We start from the raw sequence: 10,548 nt of genomic DNA, 5'->3' as shown, positions 1-10,548 counted from the left end.
GTTCCTCTTTAGGTACTAAAGGTACAAGCAGTACGTATGGCCACGGGTGCCCTCAGGCAGAATCTCTTTTACACAGTTTTGCAACATCGTTTGCCCATTATGACCCAAGTTAATTTTTTAATTCCATTATTTCCCCAGAAATAAAGCCTTCTAAAATAAACTCGTGTCTTTACGTAGCTTCCTGCTCACCTCATCTGGTCACTCCAGTGCAGCCTGGCTCAGTGTTCCCTTAATAACTCTTCCCTTTGAGAAAAATAACATCTCCCTTCCTGGGACCCTCAGTCCTGCCTCATTCTCCCTCCTGGCCCCAGACGCTGTCCATCCAAAACTGCAGGTGACAACAGAGAGGAACTGCAGAGAGCACCCCCATCTCCTGTGCCACACCGAGGACCCAGCAAACAGACCGGGGTTAACTAGGTGGGCTGTAAAATGCAGGGAGCATGGAAAGGGGGAAGAAAATGGGAGATTTAAACTTAAATCTCTGAATTCTTTTGTTCATAATAGTAATTTTAAAGGCTACCATTTATTGTTTAACTCTGTGCTAGCCCTTGGGGTGAGTGCTTAAATCCATGACCTCATTTACCTCTCATAACATTCTCCTGGACTAATCACCAGACCAGAGCTCTAAAAAGTCTCAGTTTCCTTACCCTTTTCCATACCATGTACAGGGTTCTAAAGATCAGATCAAAATAGGCTCATGAAAGATAATCGTGCGTCCAAATAAGGACAGGGAGAGAAAGCTCAGTGAAGGGTATTTAATGCCAGAGAGGAGCTGTAGGTCTGGGCAGGGCTGCTGGCAGAGGTGGCGGCCGCCGAGCGGGAGACCCGTGCAGGCTGGCACGGTTGGGTGCAACGTGGGCACACGGCCAGTTCCCGTCCTTCTTGATGTGGCAGGTCACCCCCTCCCCCCGTTTCCTCTTCGTGCAGGGAACTGTGGAGAAGGAGGAATTCTTGCTGGAAAGATAGGCCTGGGGGAGGTGCAGAGCCCTTTGTGGTCATGGCGTCAGAGATGACATTGGACCTGTCCTCATTTGGGGGAGGAGCCACTCCTGTCACCGTGGATTCCGCACAGCGCACGAGGGGAAGAGTGAGGAAGCTGGGCCTCTTACAGGGCCAGTCCACATGCTGGGCAAGACCCCAGAGATGTGGAGGCTTACGCTGAGTTTCCGCCACCTTCCACGGGCCTCATGACCTAGTGGCTGGGGTCACAGGGCAGTCATCTTCCCCACAGAGATTCCAGACTTCCAGACAGAATCAGCTCCTCCATCTGCCCGCAGCCTCCCTGCTCAGGCCATGGTGGAGAGACAGTACACATCTCCAAGTCCCTATGTCCCGGCATCCTCACCAGAGGCAGAGCAAAACGCCTTTTCTCCCCTCCGTGGGAGGAGAGAACCAGCAAAGGTCAATCCTCAGAGGTCTCCAGCACCTCTTAAATAAGCTTTTCTTTTCCATGTTGGCCTTTTAATTATGTGTCATTCATCCACTTATTTATACAAATATAAAATAGATTCACATAGATTTACATAAGGCAGACCTCCGCAGGGCCAGGCAGGCAGCCGGGGCCACTCACTTGCAGACATACTGGTCGACGACCTCGGTGCACTTCCTGCACTTGACGAAGCAGCACCAGTGGAACTTGCAGTGGCAGCGCTCCACCTGGACGCTCTTGAACGGGTCGTAGCCGCGGCCACAGCACATGAGCTCGCAGCCGTCCATACCCTCCGAGGTCTTGTTGCAGAGGCGGCCCTGGGTTCCCAGCGAGCCGGTGGTCTCGTTGCGCAGGCAGTAGTCGGGGCTGGGGTCCACATAGACCAGGTCCTCCGGGGTGGGCTGGTTGAAGCGGCTGTTGACCAGCTCCAGCTTGCCCTTGCGGGTGATGCGCATGGCGGCCGCACTGTCGTACTTTTCCTTCAGCTGGTCCCCCACCCTGCGGAACTCAGCCAGCTGGAGCCAGCAGGTCTTGAGGCTGCAGGACCCTGAGACACCGTGGCATTTGCAGGCGACGTCTGCCGTCTTGTACACAGCCTGAGGGAGGAGAGAGAAGGGGTAAGAAGGGGATCCCTGGTGGGAGAGGTTGGGAGGGTGGCTGGGGTCGCTTACAGGCTGAGCGTAGAAGAGGGGCTAGAAGAGGGCTAACGGAGGGGTGACAGATAGTTTTGCAAATGTATGCAAAGCTCTCTCCAGGATCCTCAGGAGCTTGGACCGTGAGCAGATAAAAGGAGCACCACATGAAAGGACGCTGGGGAGGCCACGCAACGTGTTCCCATCGGCTACAAGGAAGGCACGGGGCACTTTCATTTCCTACTTTATCCGATTCATATTCCTTGAAATTTGTTACCATAAATGTGTCATTCTTACAATCAGAAAAAAAAAACCCACCTTGATCAAAGTCTCAAACATAAATAAAAAGCAACAAAATGTGTCTAGCTTTTATGTAATACGGGGCACAAGTCAGAAGAAAGAATCCAGTTGTATCAGATGACTATAATAGAAACCGCTGGCATGGCCCTGGTTAGCTGAAAGCTCTATCACCCCTGTCAAATCCTGTAAGAATTAAATGGTCCCTTTTCCTGTGTTGCCATTTGGTCACTAACCCCATAGAGTCAGCAGGCGCCTCACCATAAACCATCATCTTTGTAAGCAAGACCACTTCCTTCCACTCCAGCACCCCCAGGCACTCCCCCGGGAGCGGCGGTCAGTGGGCAACGGAAGGGTGAGGAGTCACTGAACCACAACCCTGTGGAGTGGACTTGAACTTGGGTTGTCCCAAATCAAAATTTAAAAGCAAGAGTAAACCAGAGAGCTGCTTACAAAGTGCTTTTCAATGAAAGCTTACTGATGCATTGAGTCAGACAGCCCTGGCAGCAGGCCCCGGAGTGCAGATGGCAGGGTACAAATGCAGGCCTGCTGCGGAGCATTTTCTTATGCCATGGCTATTGTCACCAATGAGTCAGGATGCAGCTCTCAAGGGTTTTCTTAGATTTCAAGAGTCCCCAGATTGTGTTTTTATTCAGTGTTAAGAAGAGCCTACTGCAGGTGCAAGAAATAGTATAACCATCATCAGCTCATGTACCACTGTCAAAACTCTTCCTGCTTTTTTCCTGGTATGGAATTATTCCCACTAGTTTATGGGGGAGAAATTGAAGCTCTAGAGAGGCTCAGCAACCTGTTCAGGGCCACCCAGAAGGTGGTCAGAATGACTATCACTTCTGCACTCCTATCTTGGGGCTTAAAGGTGGCTTAGGATAGAGAAGGAAGGAAGGCTGCTCCCCAAGGTTAAAGGCACCAGCACTCAGCCTGGCAGCCCCAGGCCCAAGGCATAAAGGAACTGACACCCCATTCCAACAGGACTTCAAAGACAGGGCCTCCAATTATCCTTCTGGCCCAAATCCCCCGGGTCTGGGCTGCAGCCTGACATTCCTCTGGAAATGGTCCTTGGTTTAGAGAGGGATAGCAGGCATCTGGCGCTGCTGAAAGGGGGAAGCATTAAGGGTCTAAAACTGTGTACCTTGCTTCTAAGCAGCTAAGGGAACAGGATAAGCATCTGTAGCGGGAGTAAACACTCAGGGAGATTTAGGGAAGGAGAAGCCAAAGCGAGACTCCATGGGGCACAGACAGCAATTTTAGCAAAACAAGTCTGAGCGCAAGAGTGTCATGCTGCCCTCCGTACTCAGACCGTCATTCCATCCTTCCTCTCCTATGAAGACTGTCAAGACAGGAATATTTGTATTTTTTCATATTTTACTATTGACGTTATATATATATTGATTATATGTTTGGAAGTTATATAAATGCTCATTTTTTAGGGGAGGGGAAAATTCCCAACTTTTGACTCTTCCTGCTAACTCAAAAAGCAATAAAATGCTTTTAAAAAATACTTTAGTTCTATATCTTGCCCCGGCAAAGCCCTCTCTAAGTTCCTCTTCCACTTGTATGTAATGGTGTGACAAGCTTGGTAACTGACAGGAATGTCACAAGGATTAGGCACAAGGCTTTTATCTGGAAAATGCTTAAAACCCTTGAGTGACAAAGCAATATTGACCCACTGGTCTTGCCCTCGGTGTCTAACACAGAGCTGGAGACTCTGAAAGGCCAACTGAAATTTCTGGCAAACTATGCCCAAGATTTACTCTGTGGTCAAGATGTTAGATCTTAGATAATCTGTTTTTTTTTTTTTTTAAATCTGGTCATAAAACACTCATCCAGGGCATTTGCAATTCCTGCACCATTCAGTCCCTCCTGGGAGAACTTTTGTGTAGGTGTGAGGAGGTGAGACTGAATATCTTTGGCCCCAGATGGTGATTGATGGCCGAGGCCTGTTCCTTGGAGAGGGGATAAAAAATAGACAGGGACAAGAATTCCCAACCTGGAGCAGACAGAGGCAAAGAGAGAGATAAAGGACCACGGAAGAGGTGTGGAGATGGAGGAAGGGGGGCTCCGGAGCCGGGGCACAGGCGGAGGAAGAGGGAAGGGTGCAGCGAGGAGCGAGGTGCTGCAGGGATGAGGCCCCACACCACAAACAAGCTCGGGTGGGCTCCAGACTGTGGAGGAAAGGGGACAGCTGGTGTCTCCCATCCCCCTCCAGGGCTGCAGATTCGGATGCATGCCTGGTCACCTCAACCCCTGCCATAAGGACAGCTCAGAGCAGAGACAGCAAACGGCCTCCATGAGTTTGGCCTCTTACTGGGGGCAAGACGGGAACTTGGCTGTACGTTCACGTGGCCACACAGCAAGGGCGGCTGCAAAGAGGCAGGCGGCCGTCCCTGTCCTCAGGAACCCGCAGCCAGTGAGATAAGGGTAGGATAAGAAACATCTCAAGAAAACTAGAAAATGCTCTGCTGAAGTTCAGTTGCAAGATGGACAGTAAGTATGAGGAATGAGAAAGACTTTAAGGAGTGGGACACACTTGAACTAGGATCTTGAAAAATGGGTAGAATTTGGACATCCGGGAGATAAAGTGAAAGTTTTAAGTCTTAACTGATCTCTCTCTACTCTTCAGGGTTCGATGCCCAAAAGCTTGCCAAAGACCACACAGAGATGAAGGCTGGAGAGACCGGGGCAGCCACAGGCACCCCCAGAGTGGAAGTCATCTACAGCGGCTCTGACCTCTGCCCTGGTTTATACCGTAATAACCGCAGATCACAGCAACGACCAGAACTCCGAGCATCAGCACAGACTGAAACTACCCACACACACCCATCTCTAACAGCAAAACTAGCCTCTGGATATGGGCCGTGTAGGGAAGACACTGGCAAACAACCAGTTCTAATTTCTACCTGATGACGCTACGTTCACCCAGGTGTGTCCCAAATCCTATCAAGCCAATGTTACCAGATCCTGATTCACACGCATTTCCAATTCCATTTATTTGATATAAGGTCCTATAAAATGTGAGTTAATGCTTTAAAATTTTGATATATAAAGACATCACCAGTGATCTAACATTAAACTTCTGACCTTATTTCTTCTCCAGAAATTGCCATTCTCCGTTTTTAATTAGTTCATCTTTGGTCTCACTATAATACCTCACCTGGGACCCAGAGCCAGCTGGCTTGACACAGACCTGAGTGGGACAACACTTCAGCAAAGAAGTGTGTGTTGTTTCCTGAGGGGTCCTTTGCCAGGAGACACCTCTCACCACCCAGCACTCAGACCTCAGAACTCTCCAAAGGGAACCCGGGTGCACACCCGCTCTGCCCTGGGCCCTGTCCACACTGGCCACGCTGAACCAGCAAAGGGCAGAGCGGAGCAGGCCCTCTGGGTTACCATGGCACAGGCAGAGCAGGGTGGGGACAGCAAAGAAAACAGGAGGCCAAACATGTGAGCAGAAGGATTCTTCATGCACCAGGTGCAGGCGACAGGGGACACGCTCTCCAGCACACGACACAGGGAGACCCCCACTGTCACCCAGATGTGCTCTGAACATACAATAGACCAAGCTCACCTTAAAACTTGGGTTTTAGTTTCTACCGAAATTGAGGTGTAGAAGACAGTCACATTTCACATGAGATTGCTTAAGCCTTTAAAAGATGCTTGTGTTTTCACGCCGCCTCTTATGTTTACAGACTCCTAGCACAGGGGTGTGTTTGCCTTAGTACTTGAACGTGCTTTTTGACTGGGTTTCTGGATGTGTATGATAGCAGCTCTTAAAAGTCAGCTCTGGTTTTACCTGAGCCTTTAACGAGGACGCATTAGGTCTAATGGCTTAAACTTCCAATCGTCTTATCTGTTCAAGTTACAGAGGAGGGTGGTCACGGCAAGACCTCTACCCTCTGTGTCTGGAATTCTGATCCAAACATTGCACCTAAGTCCTATAGGAACAGATGCCCTGTAAATAAGGTCTACAAAAAACGACAATCACAAGTGCCTATTGGGAACCCTGTAAATAAGGTCTACAAAAAACGACAATCACAAGTGCCTATTGGGAAATGGGGCATTTTGAAAGGGCGTCCGGTCATGTGGGCATCTAGGTCAGCGATTATGGGTGGGACTCGCCACGGTCAGACCAGCCCGCTTCCTGGACTGCCAGGCCACTACTGGCCCGTGGTGTGAGGGAGTGAGGGGACGCCCATCTTACCCTTCGACCCGCCTCGTTGTTCTGCAGGTTCATGAGCACTCGGCCCTGCTCCTCCGATCCCTTGGCAAAGTTCTTCTCCCGCTCCCGGGCATCCACAAACTCCTTAGCAAAGCGGTAGCCGTACTCCACATTGTCCCCACAGCCACCCCACAGCCAGTCCCGGGGGAGGTCCTTGGGCCGCGCTGTCCGGCTGCAGCCACACGTGGAAAGCTCACCCTCGCGGCAAGCCCGGCTGATGGCATTGACCACGCCTGCGGCGCTCACCGCATAGGTGAAGGCGGTCTCTCGGCTACCTGCAAGAGGGGACAAGAGAGGTCGCGGGAGGGACTCTCCTCCCCTGGAGGCCCTTTCCTCCTCTCTGCCCCCTCCTGACCCCCATGCCACAGCCTGTGGTGTGACACGCCTGGGGGGGCGGGGGCGGGGACAGTGTCAGGAGGAGGCCTTTCCTTCCTGCAGCTGGACTGTTAGACAATTCTCTTCATCATTGACTTCTGTCTTTTGCCCTAGCTCTGCCCCATGATGCCACATGGAATAAACGGAATCCCTGCAGCCCTGGCCCACACTAATATCCACCACACAGAAGTTTATATGACCCCTGGATTCCTAGGAGGGAAACCTAGATGGGGGGGTAATGGGCTCTCAGAAACTTCCGGAACATGTGGGACTAGCAGAACAAGACTGAGAAGCAACCATGGGATCAGCATCAAGACTCTTTGTCTAGCAAAAATTCCTCCTTCACGGATGCAACTTCTCACCGCTCTGTGGGCTGCACACCTGTCTTTTTTATTGCAGCTATTATCTAGCTAGAGAGTGGCGGAGACCAGCAACAGAAAGTGAACTAGAATTACCACGTCCAGAAGAGTCCAAGCTTTCTCCCTCTCTCTTTCATAGGCTCCACACTGCCCCTAACTCAAGAGCACTAACTCAAAAATGTCCAGATCATTTTTCAGTAGAAAATCCCAACTGTGTTTCTCTTTATCGCTATAGTGAACCACTTAAAAACTCATATGATGAGTTTTTAAAATGTTTAAAAAATAAAAATGTTTACAGAAAAGAAAAAAATACTCAGCTGCCAGGAAAACGCAAATTAAAACAACAGTAAGATACTACTGTTTATATCCACTAGGATGGGTGTGATCAAAAAGACAGCTAATAACAAGATGGTAAGGATATAGACGAAGGTTAAATGGTGCAGCTGCTTTGGGAAACAGTCTCGCAGCTCCTCAAAAGGCTAAACAGAGAGTCACCATATGACCCAGCAATTCCTAAGAACATACCCAAGAGAAATGAAAACACATGTCCACACAAAAACTCATACATGATTGCTCACTGCAGCATTATTTGTAAGAGCCAAAAAGTAGAAACAACTCAATTGTCCATCAATGGATGAACGGATAAACAAAATGTGGTATTATCCATACAATGGAATATTACTCAGCCAGAAAAGGAATAAAGTGCTGATACATTCTACAACGTGGATGAACCTTTAAATCATTGTGCTAACTGAGAGAAGCCAGTCGCGGAAGCCCACGTATTGTATGATCCCATTTATATGAAACATCCAGGACAGGCAATCCCACAGAGACAGAAAGATTAGCGAGTGCTAGGGCTGGGGACAGGGGTGGACAGTGACAGGTAATGGGCATGCAGTTTCTCCAGGTGGTGACGGAAATGTTCTGGAATTTGACTGTGGTTACAGTTGCACAACCTTGTGACTATACTAAAAGCCCCTGAATCACACACTTTAAAATGGTGAACTGTGTGGTATGTGAATTATATCTCAGTAAAGCCATTACATGAAATAATAAATTATACTCATATGGACTCAGATATGGAGGGAGTGGTCTCAGTCATGATCTCAGAGATAAAACAGGCAGAATCTTCTGTTCTCCACGACTTCCTCTCCTGAGGCTCCGTGGTCAGTACCAGACATCCCGCAATCCTGTCTCGGCAGGTGGAGATGGAAGCCATCTTTAAGCAATTAATAGGTCTAGGGCAATCTCCCACTTAGCCCCACTTCCTGATTCTCAAGGCTCAACACGGTGAAGTTTGCAACTAGACCATAGTGGGTGAGTCTGTTTTTCTCCATCAACCAGTGGTTGGCTTCTGGCCAGTTGTGGAATAGAAACAGTCCAAGAAAAACCCAAATGATGGCGAGAAGTTACAGTCATGATTCAGCCATCAGGCTGACATTTGAGTCAGTGCTAAACCATAACCAGAGTCACGGATCTGCTCTAAGGGAGTCAGACTGTGAGAGTGAGCACCTGGCATGGTAAGATGGCCCAAGAGGCTTCTTAGAGGTTCCCACTTTGAGAGACTCATCCCTGAGAAGTCCTCCTAAAATGTAGCCCCAACCCTCTGACACGGCGTCCTGGAACAGGAAGGACCTCTGAAGCTACAGCCCAGAGCCACCTTCCAGCCACTGGGAGTGCTCCTTTACAGCATTTCTCAGAGAAATGGGCTGGGTGTTTAAGGCAATCCATTCGATCTTTTTTTAATGACTCTAATCAACAGAATGTTCTTTCTTACTGTAAGCCGAAATATGCCTCCCTATAACTTCCGCCTGCTGGAGCTACTCTCTGATCCCTTTTCCACTTGACAGCTCTTCAGTGTGTGAAAACAACTAATATGCCGTTTATGTTTTCTCTTTTCCAAGCTGCATATGTCTCAATTCTTCTACCATTCTTTCACAAACCTGCTTTTCAGAGTTGAATCAGCCCTCTCGGAATTGCCTTTTAAAATAATGTGCCTGCAGCTGAACATAAAACACCAGACGTTATGCAGTCTGACAGTTCTAGCCTATAGTCGTGGCGTGGGATCAGACATGTTCTCAGGTGTATTAACTGTCTCTTGGCAATCAATCGTCTGCCTCTTCTGGCTGGAGCATCATTGAACACCACGAGTGTGAACACCCTTCGCGGGGCAGCATGTGGGTCCTGCAATAAGCCTGGTAAGTGCGGAGACTATTGGTACTAACCTCAGCAAGGAAAAGACAGCTCGGAGTGTCAGAATGGATAAGCAATTCAGAGCTGAAACTCAAACCATCTCAAGGATAAAAGGCTAATAAACCAGCAGCCGTGGAGCTACTAGAAAGACCTTGTGTCTTCCACCTACAAGAAGACAGCAGTACCATACCATGTGCTCTCTGTTCTACAGTAGCCCAACTACCAGCAAGATGCCTCCCGGGTCCCCTGGGCAGAGGCTGGGTGAGGTGCCAACCCTCCTCCAAGATGCTCTACTGCCCTCTGGTGATGGACTTTGCAGCAGCTTCAAAGAAGAAAGGAGTCTTTCGGAAGTCGTAGGTGAGAGAGTGAGAGGACTCACCAGGAGCTACTCTGGGCCCAGGGGAAGGAAGGGAGGACAGCTTCCCAGGTAGCATGAGCCTTCAGGGAAGCTACAAAAAGGAATGGGGAAAATTAGGGAAACAGAAGGTTCCATTTTGTACCAGAATAGGGTGCAGACAGATGTGCTTTATTTGATAAGGGTCTGCTTTCTCAAGTCATTCCACCACACACATGTGCACCCAGCGGCGCTCCTACTCCCGCCAACCCCTTTCTTTCCTAAAGTAAAGCCTCACTTTTTTGGCCTTCACTTAAACGAAATAACATATGAGAAGGATCCAGCCACTGTCAGGCATACATGGGCTCCCTCGGAGCTGATGGGAGGATGCCTCTCTCTACCCCTGGGTCATCCTTGTTTCCTCACCCAAAACACAGCAGGGCGTGCTGCAAAGAATCTCACCAGGCAGAAGGGACAAATACCAGGTGGACTTGAGCAGAACTGATACATTGTGAATAAATCCCGCTTAACCCCCAAGTCCATTCTTTTGGAAAAGTTGCCCAGTAAGGGGGTCGCAGGAACTCATGAGCATTCCTTTTATGTACGGTGAGTTGACACTGAGGAAAGCAAGAGAGCAGCAAGGTTCAGCTGTACTTTCCCCACCTTCACTTTTCCATGTGGGGCGGCGGGGG

General features: G+C 49.4%; 1 protein-coding gene across 1 annotated transcript in view; it reads right to left on the bottom strand.

Annotated features, from left to right (window-relative positions):
• Positions 1-741: 741 nt before the first annotated feature.
• WNT5B (wingless-type MMTV integration site family, member 5B) overlaps positions 742-10,548 on the bottom strand; it is a 59,251-nt gene continuing 49,444 nt past the window's right edge. Inside the window, exons 4-5 of the mRNA XM_008572433.1 lie at positions 6,578-6,870; positions 742-2,025 (exon numbers count right to left, since the gene is read on the bottom strand). Of these exons, the coding sequence (XP_008570655.1) occupies positions 1,567-2,025; positions 6,578-6,870 (752 nt within the window). The 3' untranslated portion in view covers positions 742-1,566. The remainder of the gene's footprint in view (positions 2,026-6,577; positions 6,871-10,548) is intronic.

Source organism: Galeopterus variegatus, unplaced genomic scaffold (genome assembly GCF_000696425.1).
Source record: "Galeopterus variegatus unplaced genomic scaffold, G_variegatus-3.0.2 Scaffold784, whole genome shotgun sequence".
Taxonomy (NCBI): Eukaryota; Metazoa; Chordata; class Mammalia; order Dermoptera; family Cynocephalidae; genus Galeopterus; species Galeopterus variegatus.
Note: the sequence above shows the minus strand (reverse complement) of the source record. Positions and strands in the feature narration are given on the sequence as shown.